The sequence below is a fragment of the Myripristis murdjan genome, chromosome 1 (assembly GCF_902150065.1).
Source record: "Myripristis murdjan chromosome 1, fMyrMur1.1, whole genome shotgun sequence".
Taxonomy (NCBI): Eukaryota; Metazoa; Chordata; class Actinopteri; order Holocentriformes; family Holocentridae; genus Myripristis; species Myripristis murdjan.
The window spans coordinates 21,853,066-21,876,063 of NC_043980.1; the positions used below are offsets into that span (position 1 = coordinate 21,853,066).

General features: G+C 40.8%; 1 protein-coding gene across 11 annotated transcripts in view; it reads right to left on the minus strand.

The window, feature by feature from the left end:
- Nucleotides 1–858: 858 nt before the first annotated feature.
- Nucleotides 859–22,998, minus strand: part of tbc1d1 (TBC1 (tre-2/USP6, BUB2, cdc16) domain family, member 1) — a 62,986-nt gene continuing 40,846 nt past the window's right edge. For all 11 annotated transcript variants that reach the window (XM_030058778.1, XM_030058827.1, XM_030058835.1 and 8 more), the window contains 9 exons: nucleotides 19,723–19,923; nucleotides 15,208–15,369; nucleotides 13,284–13,442; nucleotides 10,422–10,522; nucleotides 10,124–10,267; nucleotides 8,606–8,765; nucleotides 7,056–7,225; nucleotides 2,877–3,053; nucleotides 859–2,705 (listed from right to left, as the gene is read on the minus strand). In XM_030058778.1, coding sequence (XP_029914638.1) covers nucleotides 2,394–2,705; nucleotides 2,877–3,053; nucleotides 7,056–7,225; nucleotides 8,606–8,765; nucleotides 10,124–10,267; nucleotides 10,422–10,522; nucleotides 13,284–13,442; nucleotides 15,208–15,369; nucleotides 19,723–19,923 — 1,586 coding nt within the window. In that variant the 3' untranslated portion in view covers nucleotides 859–2,393. The remainder of the gene's footprint in view (nucleotides 2,706–2,876; nucleotides 3,054–7,055; nucleotides 7,226–8,605; nucleotides 8,766–10,123; nucleotides 10,268–10,421; nucleotides 10,523–13,283; nucleotides 13,443–15,207; nucleotides 15,370–19,722; nucleotides 19,924–22,998) is intronic.

A 22,998-nucleotide genomic window follows, 5' to 3' on the forward strand; every position in this document is an offset into this window, starting at 1 on the left:
TGAATGGACTTTAATGACTTCGCCGCAGTGGTGAACAAGTACTAAGAAGAAAAATAATTTTGAATCTGATGAAATGTTCAGCAATAATTACCTTCACCACAGCTATGGGAAGAATTTTTTTTCAAGATCATCCACACACACAGAAACATGCTCATACATAGGCAGCTCCAGCTGGGCCACCTGGCTGATTAAAAGGTGCATTCGGAAGACCTCAAACATATTTAGGAATGTGTGGAGAAAAATCGGTGTCTGAGCTGTGTGTAGGCATGTGTTGCCTAAAATCTGGGCTGGGTTCTGAGGAAAAGCATCTGCAAAATAACTAACTGTGCAGCGACATGAAGCTTGGAGAATGACAGCTTGAAAGAAAAAAAAAAAAAAACAAAGCATGAAGCTGTGGAGCAACACTCATTCAAAATAAATGGTAATGAGTCACATGTACATCATTTCATTATCTTTGAAGACAAACATGCATAAGACCAACAGATTTGAGTCTAGCCTTCAAACTTAAAGAGGAACCCAAATCCTTTTCTTTTTTTTTTTTTTTTTACTCTGAGGATATTGCTGTTTTATGTACATTACTAATGCATATTAACACTGTCATAACTTGCCCCCACATGCTTTTCCTTCAATCTAGAGTTCCTGGGAAAGAATTGGAACTGGGAGTTTTATATGCCCGGTACATTTCCATGTGCTTGACATGTTATATCAACCATGCATCATTTAAAATGACAGTGAAATAGGAGATGGTGCAAACTATGGAATCTGCAACAGTCTGACACCTGACACAAGTCTGCACATATGCAGGCACATGCACACATACACACATGCATAATAAAGAACTAAATCTGACTTCGGCTGTACTGGAAGGATATGAAATGTATTTCAAAGTATAGAATAATACAATGCAATACAGTTATATAATTATCAATTAAAACAAACAAAAAATGTGCAAGAACAGTCAGGAGTCAAAGCAACGTCTTTACAGTGTAAATCAACAGGTTTTTGCAATTGTGTGTGTGTGTGACATGCATGAATACAAGATAAACATACTCAGGCACCTGCACACACAATAATACATGAAGACATACATACAAGCACGCGACAAAACTTGTCGGCTGTGTGGGATTCAGTGTGTTGAATACAGTAGGTGTGATTAATAGCTGATGGATTGTCTCAGCAAGTCTCATGTTTATAGAAATAAATCCTGCTTTGCTGGGATTTGGCAAAAGAAACTGATCAGGCACTCAGTGAAATTAGCAGGTGTTTCCCCTGACTAGTAATACACTAGCTATTGCCTAAAATAGATCCTTTCCCCTCTCTGTACAGCTGGATCCAAGTAATTTTCCCAGATAAAGAAAGGGATGTAAAATGGACTGAATTTATTCTGTTGTTCTGCTCGTTGTAAGCTAAATACCTGAACGGTAAACGTACAGTTAGATACACCGTTGTGGAAGACTGCTGCTTCATAATGGGAAGGTAGGAGGAATGACAAATAGTTTGTCTTTATTCTGTCTCTCCCCTTGTGCTTATTGGGATATAAGATGCACCATCTCTCACCAGCATCAACTATCCATCTAATGTTATCTAGCATCATTCAGCTTATTTAATCAAGTTTTTAAAAAAATCTGTTTAAATCAACACAATTCATGGAATTTATTGTTCAGCCATGTGTTCATATTTTCACTCATTCCAGCTCAACTCCCTTCTCTCTCATTTTTTGTTTCTTTGGCAACAGATATTTATATTTCTAGTAAGATGTAAAGGTGATCAATGATGTTCCTTCAGGATGTTATCTGACCAAGTGACATGGGAGCTTGGGACTTTGTTCCGGCTCTTTTTATAATACGGAGGACATTCTTTGGCTTGTTTAGCCTCATTGTAATGAGTACATTCACACACAAACACTCGAATACAAGCATACAATCAATGAGAACCCTCACAGACAAGCTGTAACTGACAAGACAGATGAGTACAGGTGCAAAGGTTAACCTCACTGGGTTTTGTTTTTACAGTAAAAGCCCAGTGGGACAGTGCTATCTTTGGGGATTGTTGGTCAAATCACGTTTGTTTATACATTAGGATGTGGAAGGGGGCACTCATGGCACAGCTCGGGATGAACGGAGGTCAGCAGAGTTTTGGGATGAGAGTCAAGGGTGTCTGTCTTTCTCTCGACTTTTCCCATGTTTTTGCAATTTCTCCGTTCTTCTCACGTCTGGATTAAAGGTCTAAACTCCTCTCCTCTTCTTTTCAGAGCTTTCTGAAGTTTGGCAGGCTAAGAAGAAGATAAAGTAAGGAATTATCTCAACGTCTCTGTCGACGACCGGACCTTAAAATTCCCAGCAACCAGCGCCTCCTCCTGTTGAGCTTGATGTGAGGCAGGCTGGTCAGTGTGATTACGAATCCTCTGGGCAAGCCGGGGGGTGAGGGACCGTGGCTGCCGTTCCATTCCCTGCCACCTCTTTGCCCTCCACCTTAGCTGCCGCCGTCACTGTGTGTCTATCAGGGGGTGGGGTGTGTGTGAGCGGGTGCGCGTCGAGGGAGATGTGTATGCCGAGGCTGGTGAGAATATCGTGGAGGTGGGTGACGGTGCTCTGCAGCTGCCTCTTCTCCTCTTCCAGGGCCGATGCTTGCTCCCTCAGCCGGCCCTCGGACTGGACCAGCACCTCCACTTGGCTCTCCAGGCTGCACACTCGTGCGTGGGACACCTGGTGAGATGAACAGGATGGGCGGAGGGGCAGGAGAGGAGGAGGAATAGGAGAAGAGAGAGCCAGTGGATAAACAGGGAAAGGGGGAAAAAAAGAAATAATCAGGAAATCAAAATGAGACATTTTTCATCTTTATCAAGCTTGCATTTACTTCCTTTTGAGTATTCATACCTGCAGCTCCTCAAGCAGGTCGAGGTTCTGCTGCCGGAGGCTCTGATTGGTCCTCTCCAGTTGTGCAGCTCGCTGGGACTGGTTGAGGGTTGTGGGCGTGTCCAACAATTCATCCTGCAGGACGTGGTACTCCACTTCGTATGCCTGCAGCTGCTTGGAAACGTCCATCTCACAAACCTAAAACACACACACAAAACATTCTCAGCAACTATTTAGAAAGCTTGAACCTTATCAAGCTTCTTCTACACCGCCTGTGTGTTAAAGCATTTCAAACATAAGAACAAGTATTCAGACACGCACATAAATCTGCCCTTTTGTGTTCCAGTGGTGTTAAAAATGTCCTCTCCTGTACTTTTTAATGTCACAAATAATACAAATATGCAATATTTTATCATCCTGTCTTATCCACTAGCAAATCAGAAAAAAAGAGAGGAGAAAAATAAGTCAAGTCAAGCCCAGGCCAAGTTTTACAAAAAGCGCCTGCAGAGGTAATTTTGCTCACTGTGTTTTTCCTCAATGTAACTGTGTGACTGTGAGTCAGGACACAGTTAACATACTGACTAATGAGGATGTAAAGTCGCACTAGAGGGAAAATACTGACAAACCATTGAATGACTCAACCCACTCTCACAGTATTAATGAACACACGTGCTGTTAAACCTATAGAACAGCACCTTTGCCAAGATAACATCAATTTACAAGCATGACTCATGACAAACTCATCTCTAGTCATTTGCATCTCAAGACAACTTTCTGTTCAAGCGGTTGGTAAACGTGCTACTTTGAGATTGGTTTACTTTCTCGCTATTCAATCATGGAAGGACAAGCATAAGTGCACACGGAGGTCTTATCAAGACTGAAAGTATGGAGGTACTGGAGCCAGAGAAATTACAAGCAGCTTCAGGGCTCTATGCTAACTTTTTCCCAAGGAGTACATGTGCTCCTAAACGGGAGAATAAAGGAGTTCACAAAGGAATTTAGGAGACAGGCACAGTGAAAAATCAAGTAATACAGTGTGTGTTAACAAACAATTTATTACATACATATTTACACTGTGTGCGTGTGTTCCTTTTCCTCATGTGTAATTAAGATGTTATAACCAGTGGAGGATTATGGAAGTGGAAGACCGTAGTATTTACACACTAGGCATGGGCATTAAAATATTGACTAAGCTTTTTAAAACACTGAAACTGATTTTTTTTTTTTTTTTTTTGAAAATTTGACACATAGTAAACAGTAAAACACTGACATTGCTTTTTTAAAAAACACTTAGCTTTTAAATAAAATGTTGCAAGAGCTTTTTGTAAACAACTTTTTTGTGTTTGTGTGTGTGAGTGTTCTAAGGGATACTCATCTATGCAATGACACACACCACCATAATCATACATTCGTGCAAAGGATATCAGTTGTTCAGCTGCTTTTGTATGTTGGCTGTTTGGCATGCTTAGAGGTAAGCCAGTGGTCCATACTCAAAATAAAAATTAACAGGCTTTATTTTTTCTGATGTCTGCATGTATAACGTTAACTTACAGCCTATGGTACCGATACTTTTTTCCAATGAGGGTCACCTTTCACCTCTCACTTGACACTAGCTGTGTGATCACAGACAACTACTGCTATTGCTGCATTGTGACTTGTGGATGTGGGACTTGTAGTTTTTGAAAAATTATCAGGGGATGGAAAAAGATTATGGTTACTTCTAATCTCTACTTGCGCTATGTGCTTGAAAATTATGTATCCGGTTTGCACATATCTATTTTTAGGGGCAAATCCAAGTGAAATACTTGCACTGTAGAGCAAGGAGCTAGTGATCCTGGCATTGATCTTGTTTAACATTTTCCAGGACACACACACCACACAGGTAATGGCAACAGCTAGGTTTAGACGGTATCAAGGTTTTACAGTAAACCAGGATACTTAGAAATCCTGATGGTATGATCTTAAACTGTAAAAGATGTACAGATGTACACTAGGTGTCTGATACAAAGACTCTGTATTGAGGTGATGCAGTGCAGTACACAGCACACTCCACCTGTGGTCAGTCTCTACTGGTGGAGCAACCAGCTGAGATGACAAAGATGGTAACTGCGAGTGATGGGGATAATGGTATGGGATAGGTAAAACAGTAAAAAACAACAACAACAAATAAATACATAATACTTCCATGTTTGGGAGTATTTTGGGTTTAGTCCTGATGATTGCCACATATAGTTTTTATATAGTTTTTTTTTTCTCTGTTTTAATCCCTGTTTTATTGTATTTTTGCTATTTGTATTGAAATTCTGTATTGTTTTTATGGTTGTTGTACATTCGGCATCATTGTAAATGAGGGCTTGCTCTCAATGATTCCCTGAATCCAAATAAAGGTTGAATGAATGAATTTGAGATGACTTCTTCTAACCACAAATCATGCGGCTGGATGAAGTCTGCCACATGATTTCATTCAGCTGCCAGTCTGCCACCACCACCCACACATCATTTCTGTTCAGCCCACTGATGTGTCGTATCCACCGCGGCAAGAAGTGTCATTGGGTTCTGCAGCAAGGTATGTTGAATCTGTAGAGGAAGGGTGCTTATGTCCTATCTATTCATTATTCTATGAGCCATAGGTCTTTAAACCCTGCAAAACACGTCCAAGTAGGCTAACTGCATATTAGATGCACAGCAATGCAGGCTAGACAAGGTCACACACACTATGACTTCTATCACCAGCAGCTCAGCTTTTACTTTTTTTTTTTAAACAACTACCGTCAGGAACGTATGAAGGCATGAAGGTATGCAAAAATAGATACCGCCCCAGCCTATCAAAATCTTACTTCACCAAAGCTCCGCCCATGAGCTGATCACCTCAGGTATGAACAGTGGGTGTGGCCCCATTCACTTAACCACAATACTGCTCTCTATTTCCCTGTTTGATTATAAACAAATATGATTTTTACTTTATCATTCAACTAGGGGTGGTAACAGAGCAAGGGAGGACTGACAAAACCAGAAATCTGCTGTATTGTGGTATTCATTCATATCTTTGAAAATTATCATTATTAAACATAATCTTGATGAGTCAACATGCCCTTTTCCTTTCTTTTGCCATACTTTCACAGAATTATTAGTTATTTTTCAGTGAGGTTATATGAAGCTGTGATTGTAAGACTGACATAACATTGTTTTAACACTGACATGATACCAACCTATTTATGACTGTTGTCATTAAGCTTCATTTAGTCACTTTCCCTGCAAAGACGACATTGTCTTAGCAAATGTCAAGTTGTTGTGACAAAGACAAATGTCACCTTTGGAGGGAAAATGACACAAGTGACCAAAAGACACTTGATGGTAACAGTCATAATATTCATTGAAGTTATAACAGTGTTATGTCAGTGTTATTAGCACAACTGCAAATAGAGTGTTATAGAATATTCCACCTGTAGGAATAATACTTGTCTTCCACATGATAAAATCAGAGGGAGGGGGGACTATGAACCTGTGTGGGTCTGTTCATTACACAGTGGCATAACGTCCAAACATGCTCGGCCTTCTTTGGTGCGAACGTTGGTCATGGGCTAAGGAAGCATGCGTTTTTACATCCCTTGGCCAAAAGTGGGTGTGGTAGTGGGCACGGCATATCACAAAAAGGCTCCTAATTTATGTGCATTTTCACACTTCATCACAAAACTTTGACCAGGTAAGTCAAGGGCCACAAAAGACCTGATGAACTTCAATCAAAAGAAGTCGTGGCGGGAGGCGTGGCATAGAAAAACAAAAATAAAAAATCACAGAACTTCCTAATGGAGTAGCATTAACAGCACAAAAATTTGAGGCAAGGCTTGTCCTGAGCTAAGGAAAAACAAATTAACTTCTCACACTAAATGGGTCACACCCACTTCCTTTTTTTGCAATTTCTCCAAAGGTGGCCATGTAGGGTTTCCTACTCAACTTGTAGCTGCCAACAGGCTACCTGCCTGAATGCCACGCTGACTTATAGATGTGCTCTTTATTACAGATTCTGGATTCTCTCTCTGTCTGTCTCTCTCTCTGTCTGTCTGTCTCTCTCTCTCTCAATAGCATTATTGGCATGACAAGGGAGTGCTTATATTGCCAAAGCAAATAACAGTGATAATGACAATAATATTAGTAAAAATAAAAAATAAACAAATGGATAAGTGACTAATGATACACAACCTGGTTTATGGTCTTCTCCATTTGCACCAGGCCGAGGTTGGGCAGGGTGGTCTTGATGAAGTCCACAATGGACTCCAGGCTGTCGTGCTGCAGGATCAGAGGCTTGTGGCTGCCCAGCAGGCTCAGGGCCACCTTGAAAATGACCTCCGCCCCCTGCAGGAACAACATGTCTGACAGAGAGAGGGAAAAGAAGACAGAGAGAGAGAGAGAGAGAGAGAGAGAGAGAGAGAGAGAGAGAGAGAGAGAGAGAGAGAGAGAGCAAAAAGTCAAATATAGGTCATGAAGCAAGAGATAAAAAAAAGAGAATCAAAACAATGAGGTGGACAGTTAGAACAGGCAGCTTAATGACAGCGTTCTTTCTTACACAGTGCAAAACTATGCAAAACAATGACTGGTGATCACACCACCGCTCACGCTGTTGACTGGAGATTTAACAGGGTTTATTATGACAGACACTTTGACATCAATAAAAGGTTTAAACAAACAAGGCCAAGGTGAATATGGATAGGCAGAATAGGTTTGTGTGTGTGTTTGTGTATTCAGTGTGTTCAGTGCATCAGGGCTGGGTGAGGGCTGGGTGGGGCTGCATTAGATCACACAGCAGATTAAGGAATGGCAGTGGAGGTGTGGAACCCCAAGTCCGACATCAAAGACTTCACAGTTCTATGATGATGCTCTCTCACTTGCTTGTGCGCGCACACACACACACACACACACACACACACACACCGTTATGCTCAGAGGAGCGTGAGGAGCCAGTGAGTCTGGTTTAGTGACTGAGCAACATGTAGGAAACTGGGCATGGAAAAAAAAAGAAAAACCTGCAGTGAGGAAAGAATGTGGGAGAGAAAAACAAGGACTGAGGGTATTGCTACTTTTATTAAAATATCAAAAGGTAAACTACAAAAGTAAACAACAACTAACGTCACAATCACAATGAACCTATCTGTACAGATAGGTTCTATGCTTCTGTAAAACATAATACGAGCATGTTCACAAAAGGCTTTTTTTTTTCTCAGCCGTCATCATCGTCTTTTTTGAGTGACAAAGCACTGCCGAAAGAGCTGATGAGGAAAATCAGCCAATAACTTTGACACACTGACATCCCATCTTATTGTGAATGGTCAGCTGATAAAAAAAGGCATTTCCCATAGGAGTCCATATTAAAAAAAAAAAAAAAAAAAACTTCTTATGAAATCTCAATTTATCATATTTGATATCATATCTTTGAAGCCCAATCATCAAACTGTACTTTGATTCTTTTCATGTTTAGTTTTACTTTTAGCCTTTCCTATTTGCTCTTCTTGCTAAGGGCTTCATTCATATTTCTCTGACCCATTTCAGCCAGTCCTTCCTACTTGTCTCCAACTTCTACCACTTCTTCACTCTGGGTTCAAGATCTGATTAGACACAAACATCTGCCCTCTTGCTAACTTTGAACTGGAGTGGAAAGTGGGGGTATTATAAAAGTGACGGTGGTTATGCACAGATGTCCCAACACGCTGCATCCACTCCTGTTTTGATACTGCAGGGTCACACTCACAGCTTACCAAAGACTCTGGCCACGAAGCCGAGGGGGAAGTGTGAGGCAAAAGCGGTGAGGAACCAGGGAGTGGCATAGAGGCTGGGGCCAATCTCCTGCTGCTCCAGGTGGCTGTACAGATCCCTGTGGTAGTCGTGAAGCAGCCGCGACAGCTGGTACATCTGAATCTGACATGAGACGACAGAGACACTGGCATCACAGATCTGTCTGTTTGGGTGTGTGTGTGTGTGTGTGTGTGTGTGTGTGTGTGTGCGTGTGTGTTTACAAGGGCTGTACCCAACTCACAACTTCCATAGTTGACCCAGAGTGAGCCATTCAATACGGGAAAACGACTCTGTCAAACTGTAGCGTTTACAGAGTGAAGGAAGTTCTTTTTTTCGCTCATGTAACGTAACAAACATGTCACTCCCACTAATGGTGCAATCCCCCTAACGGCAAATCACTAATTAATCATTTTGTTTTGACTTGTAATTTCAGCAATTCCCTCAAGGGAAAATTCCACACAAAGATACTCTACACCGATATCCATCATCAATCCATGATGTTCAGTGAATTCCAGGAGCTTTTCTGTTTACAGTGTTTTCAGATGTGTGTACAGATTATTCAGATAACGGATTTTGTTTTTGAAAAATTAAATTTCATTGTAGCTATGCTGGAAATATCTTCGCACTGAATGACATCATCTGTATTCAGCAGTGTTAATGGAGGGTTTTCCCTTTAAAGTTTCTTTTAACCACTGTAATTTTGAAATTACTCAAATATAGTTTTGAGACTAATCATTTCCACAAATTTTATTGCTGTGATTATACTCATCATGAAAATGTTTAAACATTGTTTTGCATTTGCATTATATCCCCCTAAGCTTTGTCAAAATCTGCTCAGCACTGACAGAGATATCATGTATGGGACAGATGAACATATGGTACAATTAGAGACAGATCCCTGTGTGAATATTAACAACTGGGAATGGAACGGAAAAAATAGGTGTCACTAAAAGGGAGCGGACAAAAGATGAACTTGTTTTGTACAAGAGTTGAGCTCAGCTGATGTTAATAAATGTAGGTGTTGACAGGCAGGCATCCCTAAGGAAATTCCTTTCCTTGAGTTTTTTTTTTTTTTGTTATCAGAGTTTGTGCATTTGATTTTAAGTTGGATTCAATAAATACTTACTGCAAGGCTTAGCAGCAATGGAGGAACTGAATAATAAAAGTGCACGGACACTTTGATTGATTGTTTAACTGATCTTTATTCTATAGTCTACATCGATCTCAACAGCAGCCAAAGATGAGCTGTTTTGTGATCATGGTAATGGAGTCCATACTAGCTGGCCAGCAGTTGTAGGCGGAAAAAAAGGGAAAAAAAAATCTGTAATGAATGGTGGGATATGTCATTTTTCCAGCTAGCCCCTGCTGACAGCTTTCTGTGTCATCCATTAAAAATAAAAGAGCAAGGACTAACTGATTTGAGACAATGTTAAATAATCTAGCATGGGGGAGGCAGAGCAAAGTGTGTGTGAACATTTTACCTGCAGTATAATCATGTCAGGCCTGTACTGCTTGCGGAGCCCCATGTCATACATCAGAAATTTGAGCATGTTGAAGGCATCCTCCTCTCCCATGTGTAACAGCAGCACCCCTGCGATGAAGGACAGGCCTTGGCAGTAGCCCACCTACAACAACACCATGATTGACAACCACACACACACAGGCATACAAGAAAATCTTAAGCCTTGAAGACAAAAGGCAAGTTGCTCATTGACAGAGTGCATGAAGGGAGTGAGTGAGAGCCAAAGAGAAAGAGCAAAAGACAGAAAAAGTAAATACCTCAGGGTCCAGCAGTGAGTAGGCCTTTAGCAGATTATAAAGTGACAGCTGTCCTGCCCCCAGCTGGGCCTGGAAATATGGATGGGTGGGAAAGGTGCGACCTAGGAGAAAACAAGTGAAGGAGCAGCAGCAGAGAGAGTTTTTATCTATAGCATTCATATCTGACATGTAATACTACAAACATATATTTGACATTTGAGATTAATCGATTTGCTTTGTTTGGCTTTCATCTGACATATTTGTGGTAAGAAACTAAGACACTGGAATGATCAATAAAGGAGCCAAATGCTGTGTGCGTATGTATGTGTGTGTGTGTGTGTGTGTGTGTGTGTGTGTGTGTGCATGTGTGCACATGTTTCAGTTCATAATTTCAGTTAAAACGCCCTAAGGATGCTCGAATACACACTACACTGTTGAGGTTAAAAGGAGTGCAGCGCATGAACATTCACAAATGCACTCCAAGTTGTCACAAAAACACTCATGAAAACACATGAATGTGGCTTTACATAACAACTTTGCATACTTGCATAGGCGCTTTCCTTCTGCAGCTTAACGTGCAACATCAGACGGTGCACATGCCTTTCAAAAATGACAACATAATGAGGACCTGGCATCTGTAAAAACACCATTCTTAAAGCGAATGTGCTCATAATTAGCAGGTGTGTGTGTGTGTTTTGGCTTTTGTGGACTTCTTGACATACACAGAGGGTGGCAGCGAAGCTTTGGAAAAGACAGTGATGACCGTGTGAGTGTGTGTAGGCAATGTGCTGTAGAGGAAGGAGGCCCCCTTGTTTGTGAACATATAGTCGTGACCCCTCCTCCCTTGCCTAAGGGAAGTTTTTTTGTGTGTGTGTGTGTGTGTGTGTTTGTGTGTGTACTGAATGTCAAGTGTGGGAGTGCTGAACTTAACAAGGATGAATTTTAAACCCTCCTCCTGTTGCCCAACCTTTGTCACTGAATGTGGCTGTGAACTTTGTGCTTCTGCATGTTTGCGTGAAGCATGTTTACATGCGTCTTTCTCTGCCAAACCTCTTAGCTGTTTCAGTATCATATCCGCCAAGAGGTTTTGTCCTACTGTGCATAATACCGTTAATCGGGCCATCACCAGTCCTCCTGTGCGCAAACAACACCAAGCCGTCACTGTGTATGTTATTATCGCCTTTCCCACCCTGTTTGTTAGAGAGAGTGAATAACACGATGGGCAGTTGAAAGAGGCAGGGTCAACGGAAAGACTGAGAAAGAGGTTGAGTGCTAAAGGGGTGGGGTAGGTGTATGTGTGTGTGGGTATTTGAGTGGGTGGGGTTGTGTGCGTGTGTGTGTGTGTGCATGTTGTGGGTTTCTGGGTGGTGGTGGGGGTGTGAACATTGAGGGTGAATGTGTTAAAATAAGGTTTAGTATGGCTGTGCTAGTGTGTGTGTACCCAGATGATATACTGACTGTTTGATACTACTGGCTGATATTGGCCCATCTCAGATTCACTGATATCAGCTTATGCGCACATGTAACAACAACAATAGCAACAACAACAAAAGGCTAGATGCAGAGAGCACAAAATGAATTAATTTTCTCTTATTTTTGGTCGTATCCACCAATTTGTTCTTACTTTCTTAGTACCCATTGATTTCTGGGGTTCATTAATGATTTCTTCTTATTGTTTTTCTTTTAGTTGCAAGACAATTGTACAGGTGATCAATAACACTCTTACAAAGATAAGGACAATTTTTCTCATTATCACAGGGGACAATGTTTGTCCAACACATGGAAATATACATTTTGAAACTGGAGAAAATATATTTTAAAAAAATAGATTATCAAAATAATATCTCAATGTTCATTGAAGTAAAAGCGAAACAGCCTACAGACTAAGACAGGCTGAAAAAGAACAGTTACATGTGTGAATGAATTTTACAGTGTTTATACAGAAGAACTGCATCAGAAACTTCAGAAACCGTCTTTTCTTCCTGCAGTCATCACCATGGAGTGCTTGGCTTGGACAATATGTTTTCTCTGGTGTTCCTTTTAATACTGAACCTTTTTCATTTTATTTCAGTGACTGTATATCCCTCTGCCAAGACATTCACAGTATCACAGATGTAAACGTTCATTTAACAGAACTTTGATTTCAGTATTGTGAACACAGCACAACACAGTGTTTAGGAGGTGTTACCTTATGCTAATAACAAATGTTCAGTCACACACCTGCAGTTTACAACCAGGTGGGATTCATCATTCACCTGCATAAACAGGTTTGGATAGTTAAGAACACTTGGTAAATCTTGCCTTCTCTCTTGCCTTCTCTCTCTTTTTTTAACAGAAAAATACAAGAAATACAAAAAACACAGTTTGAGAGAATGTTGCTGTTGCTGTATAGTTTAGTTGTTCTCCATTCAGGAAATACTGTTGCTATGGCAACGAAAATTGATAGACGTGGGGCCTAACCACAACCCATGCTCACTCCAAATATCGAAGGTGAAGAATCCGTCAATACTTGAAGCCTCAGCGTTCACTGGAAAATCTCTACGAACACAGTGGCAAAAGTGTGACTATTGCAAAGCCGTTTGAATTCATTTGAGGGAAATTAAATAAAATAGTACATTTTGCGAGAAACATGATAATTAATTTTAAATCAGTGTTAAATAGTCTATCCAGTGGACTGGATTATTTAAACTCTCTCTATAGCAGGTGAGTTGGCAGAGTAGCCAGCTCTGAGCAGATAGAGGACTGTATGAAGAAGTCAACTGTTGCAATTTTTTTTTTAACTTCCAAACAACAATATTAACCTCAAAAATCCAGTATCCATAGTGAAGTATCTAAAAAGTTTGTATATGTGGACATGAGGGTTTGCTTTTATGTGCATCTTACCCAGGTCTATAAGGATGGCATGCTGCTGCGAGGTGAGCTGTTTGAGCAGCTCCTTATATGGTGCGTGGTTGGCCGGGGGTCGGGAGGGGACCGTCTGCCTCAGCAGGTACTGTTCGGACAGAAACTTCCAAATCTCACCTCGATGGTGCCTTGGGACACCTGACAGGGAGAGAGAGATGGGGCAGCGTAAATTGGGGAGAGAGAAGGAGAGAAAAGAGGGCTGTGAGTATATGTTAGTGCAAGCACAAAGCTGCAAAGGAGATGCAAAGAATATTTAACATGTTCTGACTGATAGCGGTGTAGGCGGAGATGTTTCTGAAAATGGATTTTCAGCATTCCCAAGCTATAAGTCAGTATACTTGAAATATGCAAATCACCAGGATGCCTGAGGTCTGCAATTTAATAATGTAGGAAATCTTACTAAGATTAGGCTGCTATGAAGGCCAAACCTCTCCTTGTTGATGAGATACCTAAGGGCTTGTAATTCGCTTATTTGAATCAGTGTAAACAATAAGGAGTTTGTTACCCTGTGGGAAATGACTTATTCTGAGGTCATTTTAGTACCATCAGATGTGACATAACACACATTTGGATTACAATGGCCATATCAACAATTGTGGTGTAGAGCAGTCTCACTTTTTAGATAACAGGAAACTGAATTAGCTCCTGTGGGGAAATAGCAAGAAGATATTTACAAATGTCTGACCTTCTGTCACCTACAGAAGCAGCACTGAAGACAGGGCTGCTTCTCTGCCTGAACTAAGAGTCTCCAACCCAATCCTTTGATGCAGTGGCCAGACTCATTACACTGTCATCAACTTGCATGATAATACTACTCTTGAGGCTGCTTCGCTAAGTTTCAACACTGCTACTCATTGGCTGGTAGCCTTTCAGTGTGTGTGTGTGTGTGTGTGTGTGTGTGTGTGTGTGTGTGTGTGTGTGTGTGTGTGTGTGTGTTGTGGACTTTAGAACTCTTGTGTTATGTTCTCGACAGAGGCTGAGAGCAGAGCTGATAACCTTCCGGTCCGTTGTGCAGAACATGCTGATAGTGACAAATCTACAGGACAGAAGGTCCTGAGCTCACTATGAACCCCCTTTCACACTGATTTAAAAACAAACAAACAAACTTCTACTCAGATGGCCAATAAGCCTCCTAATGATCTAGCCATGTTTCTGATTTAAATCCTTTCTTATGCATCACACAGTACACACAGCACAAGCTATTATGACATGATATGCTACAATGTGAAGACGACCAATCAGAAAATACCATACACCACCGCATATTGCACATGTGTAATTAAGACTAGCTGTGTCCATAAAATTAGTGACGTTAAGACTCTTTCACTAAGTGACATCTTCTCATGGTAGTCAAGTTTTATGTTTACTTATTTTTTATTTATTTGTTTATTTTTTTAGAGGACTGCACTGTGATACCAGTAGTAAATATTTTTTTACAACTTTCATTGCCATGGTGCACTTTTGAAAAAAGGAGATATCAAAAAGTAAACAAAATTTGATTCAAATTCATGATATAAGTCAATTTTACACAAAATTTTATATCCATTAAATAAACATAATAATCTATGACTATCCTTTTTCTTCTGAAATGGGAAAAAAATAATCAGGAATTACATATTCATCCTAACTGAGAATTTTAAGAATTGAGAATGAATCAATTCAAAGCATTTAATATCAGCCCAGGCAAAAGTCGGAGTCATGCACTGTATTGTGATCTAGTTAATGCTTCTGTATTCCACATTGTACAGCAGAGGTTACATGACACAAGGGACTCTGAGTGTTTTAGTGTAGACAAATTTTGCAATCAAAATAATAATAATAATAATGATGATAATAACAGTAAATAAATAATCATGTTTGCAGGTTTATAAACTCCAAGCTGAACTGACATAGAGCCAGGTACCTTGTGCAACAGCAGCATGTATGGTTTCTGTGTCAAACTTGATCTTTGCCCTCCCAGGAGTTCCTAGCATCTTCTCCCAGACCAGAGTGACCTCTTTCAGACATGGAGTGATTTCCTCATAGTCCAACTTCAGACGTCTGTTCTGCAGGTTGCTCTCTGAGGCTAAACACACACATACACATACACACACACACACACACACACACACACACACATACACACACACACACACACACACACACACACATACACACACACACACACACACACACACACACACACACACACACACACACACACACACACACACACACACAAGAAACAAGACAAAATATCTTTTACAAATGGAAAAACACAGCCTAGAAATACAAACTGAATTCAGTTGAGACATTTTGACACCGGTGATCAAAGAAGGTGAGGGAACACCCATTGTCCCTCGTCTCTTTTTTTGGACAACACCCTTCCTGCTCCCCTCCTTCAATTTCTTAACTTGCGGCCTCTCTCTCTTCCTTTTTCAACCTATACACTATCAACCCCAATCTCATTCAGTTACACCACATTTGTCTCTTTCATCAACCACACTCCATTCCCTTCACTCTACCCCTCCCCCTCCTCTTTATAACTTTCTTTTCCTCTCCCTCCATCCCTTGTGGACTTCTCCACCCTTTCCGCTCATGTGTGGTGTCCACCCAGTGACCAGCTGGAACTTGGCAGGGCTGCAGGTAATGACATCATCACTAAGGGACAGGAACAGCAGTGGGCCAATACAAAATCATGCTGATGCCTTACAGGAAATGAAGGGGAAATTAGTAAGACCAAAATTACACAATCTGCAAGCCTTATAGTCAGATCCCCGTATTTAAAAAGGCAATGTATAAAAATATCTTATCAGTATACTGATATGAAACTATATCGTCTGGTTTTTTTTTTTTAATATTATGATATAGCATAAGTGATGGTCTGGTTCTGACATCTGTATTAAAGTAAAGAAATGCAGTTTTCTGAACTTGTAAGACAGTTGAAGCAGTTTTATTCTGGTCATCATATTCACATTATTACTGAGTGTTTAGCAAAAATCTCTTGTGTGTAAATACCTTATGAGAGCACCAACTGACAACCCTGCAATATCACCAGGTATTCACCAGTATCGATTGGGGTATTTGGTCAAAGATAACGTGATATTTGATCCTGTCCATATTCTCCAGCCCTAAGCTACAGTGCGCAGTGGAAAAACGAGTCCATGTTTTATTTGCTTACCATACTCTTCTGGCACGCCATGAACAAAGCATGTTACACATACTGATGTAAACAATGCAAGTCTTAGCAAATGTGTTTCAAGGTAGGATATGCATTTAGCATTCAACATTGTGGCCTCCAGGCCACAAAAATTTGTTTTGGTGGGAAATGTAAACAAAACCAAATGCATTTACCAGGAAAACTACAGCACAGACATAAGCCATTAGACAGATATGCAAAAGGACACAGGAATTTTTTGGTACAATATTTGGCATAGACAATGATTGTAGTGCTTTTATTATAGCGCTACAATCATTTTTTAACAATCTTTTTTTTAGAGTGCTTTTAAATCTAATTGTCCTTGAAAAAAAAAATCAACACCTCAACAATTAAAGAAAGGTACTGTTTACCTTTCGTTGATTTCTTTGATTTCTTTCTTTTTTTTTGAGGTGTGTGTGAGGTGGGGAGGGTAGTCTGAAGACTGTTGACACCTGGGGTAAGAATAGATACTGTTGGAGGCTACACCCCAGCTAGCACTCAATCACTCCACTTTGCTTTCTTAGCTGCCATCTTCACTAGCGTTCTCTCTATTTCCATCTCTTTCTCTCTCCAGAATACTCCACCCCTGATAACCCACACAAGATAGAATATCCCGCCCTGCAGTTGAAAAAGACACACATAAATGTACGGTCACAGTTGACCCATAAACCAGGCAGCAGAAAAAGAGATAAACAGATAGGACAGAGGACAGGGAGTTGAGCTCCACCCAGACAAATAACGGATAAGAAGGAGGGCCGCACCCTGTGGGAGGAATAAAACACAATAAAACCATTTACGCCCAGTGGAAGCCACCACACAAAGGGGATGTATATGTGTGTGTGTGTGGAGCATGTGTACAGTATGTGTACAGCGAGCATGCATTCCTGTGTGTGCATGTGAACAGAATGAGTCGCTGCCCAGTCCTGTATTTCTTACGTCAATATTGACCCACATTCTCTCTGTCCACACCCTGCTGTATGGGCACTAAGGTCTTTGTGAGTGTGTGTGCTTTTGAAATCATGAAGATATGGACAAAGTGTTGGGTGGATGTCTGTGTTTCTGTATGGCTTATATGCAGCGCAGGTAGGGGTGTGGTGTGTGATTAGGTGTCTGTATACGGGTGCCAACTGGGTCAGGAAGGAGGTGGAAAACTTGGCACACCCTATGACAGGATTTTTTTTGTGTTTGTGTGCCAACTATAGATGATGCACACACGCATACACACACAGAATAAGCACCATAATTTTTGTTACACAACCTGTTAATTTGCGGTTGCCCTAAATATTCAAACAAAGTAAAACTAAAAATCCACTCCATGACCTAACCTGCCTCCGTGTGTGCGTCTTTATCAAAACAGTGGAAGGCAGGTCGCCAGAGATGGATGGAAAACAGGCCTATCTGTCATGACATTTAGCTTGCAGAGAAAAAAAAACGTATCATCTCAACATCACACAGTGTTTGATGTCAGAGATTGATGGCGGCTCTTAGTAACACTTACCGTCAAGCCCTGTGGGGACTACACTGATGCCGGTACTGTCATTAATGAAACAATGTTAACACTCAAGGTTACTGTAACAAATCCACATGGCAAACAAAATGCATTCCATCCTTTTTATATAGCCAAGTTCACAGTATAGTTAATGACTACCATACTTTGCTTTCCCATATAAATAAATTCATAATTGCAGAAGACAGTGGTCATTTAAAAAAAAAAAAAATTATATTAATTTACATTTTGGAGTGACATACAACACATAAACAGGTAGTTTAGAGTTTGGCTCAGGGACACATGAATTATGTAGGAGACAAAGCTGTAACCGTTCCATGTTGGGGTATTCACTCTCTCACTACTAGGGTCGCAAGATTCTTACTAAAATGTGAATCACGATTTTTCTCTAAGAATTGAGATCACCTTTGTCTCTTTTTCAACAAAAATATTTATTGCTCCTTTAGATGCTTGAGCAAAAAATGTGTCTGAGATGCTTGATGTTTAGACAGGACTTTAAACAGATGACATATAAAAGTGTTTGACTTTTAACAAAAAAATATCTCAAGCCTCTTTCCTCTCTTAATTTAGGACACTTAATCATACAGTGCATATGGTGATGCACTGTATAACATTTGCGTTATTGAGGGTTGTGTGGTTTGGCAGCTGTGATTTTGTGATGCGATTTGTTTGTCCTTCATTGCTAACACTTGTTGGATTTTATGGTAATGTTTGAGGTGGTTCTAGACATTCATAGTGTTAGGCTGTGGTGCTGCGGTGATGCCCAAGCATAACTTAAAAATTATGACTCCTTGTAAATCAGTCGGGTTTAAATCAGAAAAAGTTCCACCCACTAGAATGTGCTCCTTTTTTCTGGTATGAGAACAATATCACTCTGACCCTTGTAAAAAGGATTTTCCTCAATGTTGCCTTTTTTTTTTTTTCTTCTGCTTGAAAACTTTCTGGATCTGACTCCTCTAAGTGGGCTAGCTGAGTTTCTGACTGCTTCCTTCTGGCTTGTTCTACACGTGTTGTGTTGGGTTGCCATGGTAACAGGGACTGACTGCAGAGTGCTGTGACTTGTATGTGTGAATGGTGAATTAAGAATGTGTTTTGCTTTACATCGTGTATGTGGAGCAACTGGGATTGTTCCAAAGCAAAGGAGTCAACATGTGAACATGGTGTGACGTGAATGCATTGGGGAATAGCAGCAAGTCAATCTTTGTCATTTAGGAATGTGATTGCCAAATGTATGTATCAAGATTGTATGTGTGTTTTTTTTGTTTTGTTTTGTTTTTTTGCTATTAATCGTGCAGCCCTACTCACCACCAGACCATATGGTAAATGGGTACACCGAGTATATGTGTTGGCACACAAGTCTCTGTGACACCCCTTGGTCCCCCCTCATCAGTATGTGTATACAGTCAGGCTGGGTGATATTACATCAATATAACTAGACTAGATTGTATCTGGGATTTTGGATATTGGAATATCATGATATGGCTTAAATGTTTTCCTGGTTATAAAGGCTGCACTACAGCAATTTTCAGAATGTTCTTGGTGTTCTGTCATTTGGCTCTACTTGCTTGGTCATCATATCCACATCATCATCACAGCACTGATAGGGGTATTCAGTGTAAATATTTCACAATATTTCATTGTCCATATTGCTCAGCCCTAGTACACAGAATGCATGAATGGGCATCCAGAACGTGTGTGTGTGAGTGCACCAGTGTGCCTCCCAGCCCTCTTACCCTGCAGTTTCTGGTTCTCCTTCTCCATCCTCAGCAGCAGGATCTGCTGCAAGATGGCCTTCCTCCATAATTCCCTCAGCTCCTCCTTGCTCTTCCTCTTCCGCTCCTCAGGCAGCACCCTAAGCGACACGTCCACACCTCCGCCTCCTCCCACCGGGCTCCCACAAACACGACCCGCCTCCAAACAGGAATCCCCCCTCTCTGAAAGATAGATCAGATTAGATCACATTACATTAGATCAGACAAACCTGATTAGACTGCTTAATGAAAATAACAGGACTGAAAATAACAGGATGCAGAAAAAAGATCAATTGTCTTTTCAGGGTTTTTATGGGCAAATGCGAGTGAAATACTCACCGTAGAGCCCTGGTATAACAAATATATGAATTTGGCATATGTGCATGATGGGTATATTTTAGGCAAATAAATCCAATGTGATGTCCAGTGTTATATTTCCTTCAGCATGTTGTGTTCTTGTCACTTCAAATTCAGTTGCATGAATGATGAAGAAACAGTTAATGAAAGAAATGTAGCTCAGACAGTGAGACAAGGGTGATAATTAGGACACAATGTGAAGCAATCAAGTTAATGTCTCTGGATCAAACAAGAAAGTGTCAAATGGGGACAACTAAAAAACAACAACAATAACAACAACAAAAACAACGAAAATTGCCTCATCTTATTTCTTTGTTAATCTTTCAGATACACATGCAAAATAAAAATCTAAATGCTAAACAGAGATACAAATGAGAAATTTGGGTGCCATACTCACACATACACACACGTGCATGAGTAAAAAAGCATTTGTGACTCCACCCCAAACTACAGGGTGGATCCCAAATCTCAAAATACCCTGTTTTGTTTAGAGAAGGGACATAACTGTCCAGACATAACTGTCAGTTACACGGAAGAATCTAGATAAAGGCTGATCTTTCTCTCTCACACACACATACAAACACACATGCACACACACGCACACACATACCTTAGCTTGTGAGTATGTAAATTTGATGCTTATCTTGCTGAGGACTCTTCTCAGGAAAATTAGACAGAAATATGTTGCCCTTCTTACCCAAGATAAGTTACCATTTGGATCCCATAACACACCACAATAGTGTTCTTTGTGCCAGCTTAGGTTTAAAAATTATGAATGCCTTTGTGTCTGTGTCAGTGACACCTTTCAAGGCATCACTATACAAACACTCTTAAGGTAAAAGAGAACTGCAGACAAACAACACATGCAGACACACACACATGAATTCATGCATACACACGCGGAACTTTCGGAGGAAAGACAAATACAGACTGCTACACTGCTTAAACAGAACACCGCTGAAGAGTGATCTCTTAGGTGTGAAATATGCACACACATACACACCCTTGCACAAAGCGGCACCATCCACTCCCTGAGCAAACACCATGACTTGGCCAGAGACAACATTAGCGTGCGCATGCCCCCCCCCCCCCCCCCCCCCCCCCCCCCCCCCCCCCCCCCCACACACACACACACCCGTCTACATAGAAACTGGGACAACACGGCTGGTGCTTTCCTGTGGTGCTGTCTGTGTGGGGACTGTCAACATGACCTTGAGAGAAAACATCTTGCGCACACAACCACGTTCACGCACGCTTGACACACCCATGACCTCATGCGCGCGTGCGCGCGCACGAACACACACACAGAAATTCGATTTAATGCAACACTGCGTCCACCTAATACAAAAGCCCATCGTACAGACTTGCTAGATTCATGTAGATTCATATATGACTGTCAAAATAAACTTAAGGTGTAGATTTAATTAGTGACAAGGAGAAGAGTCCTACCTGTAGATTACCCTTCTTCCTTTGAAAAGGAAATTCAGCACAAGATGACAGGCCTAAACCTACCTAATCCCCTGTAAATGGTACTTACAGGTGTAGTGGATAGAGAGTTCAGGTGTGTCTCACATATCACGGGACATAAAGAAGAAATCTGCCCTAAAGCAGAATCCACAAGTACTACAAAAATGCTGGACAACTCAATCAAATTTTTTGAACATGGTCCTGCAAAGTTTAAAAACAAACCAAAATGTGTGATATGAGCCATTAAATATTTGGATTTTCTGCATCCACTTTGACATGACTGTACAGTGGCGCAAAAGCTTGATGGCAGAAAGTGTGCCCATATCCTTTTAATTTTTACAATGTCCACAAACTATCTGCTGTATTTTGTTCATGGGGCAGCAGCGCAGCTTTGATATCACAGATAAAATCAAGGAGTTACCTCCTACAGTTTGAGCAGGCTTTTTATTGCAATGACAAATCACATCAAAAACACTTACTGTTTTTGAGAGGCTTTTGCTTTGCAACATATTTGACAAGTGATGGCTGCTTATTGATCAAGTTAACCTTCTGTGCACCTTTAGACGTTTAGCAAGGACAGATTGGATATTTTCACCCATCATAGTAACAGAAGTATAGAGTGTCACATTGACACACAAACATAATTTAGAAAAATTAGGTGTTTAATTTAGATCCAAAAAACTTTCCTGTTTCTTAGGCTGTGATATCACCTGTGAAATTAAAGTAGCCTCCAATATTTTTAAAAAATTTATTTGTACTTTTTTGATGCATTTAGGGGTCATTCTAACCTTTATTAGACAGTTTATTATAGTGAAGAGAGTCAGGAAGGATATGTGGAGAGACTGAGATGACTGGGCTGGATTTGAACCCAGTGCAATGTGGTGTTTGCCAACTGACCCTCCAGACACCCACTTCCCAGGCTCTTTCACCCAAGGTGACACAATGTCTGATTGTTGTAAGACACAATGGACCGGTTTCACAGACTGGGATTAGACCTAGTCCTTTTCATTGCAAATTTCCATTTGAAGGAAGCTTTTTGACAGATTTCTCAAGCTGCGGTTTAATGCACGAGTTAGTGAAACAAGCTGTGTGCTGAGTCACAGCCTGCAAAACCAACACAACTACACATCTCATGGCCACAGATGATACAAACACCAACAAGGTATAAAGCAGAAAATTACATGAAAAAGACATGTTGTCCTAGCATAACCTGGCCTAGGTTCAAGGTTTTATGTCTGTACATATTTCTATGTGTGTGCGTAATATGCTTCTCTCCAACAGGTTTGTTTTACCGACAGAGCGTGTCCAAACCTTCCCAATCCATCAATCTGCCCTGTCAACACTTGTGCTGCCATACACACACACATAACACACAGTACATGTAATTATCAAAAACGTAGGATCTGAAGACGTGCAAGCACAAGCACAATCCCT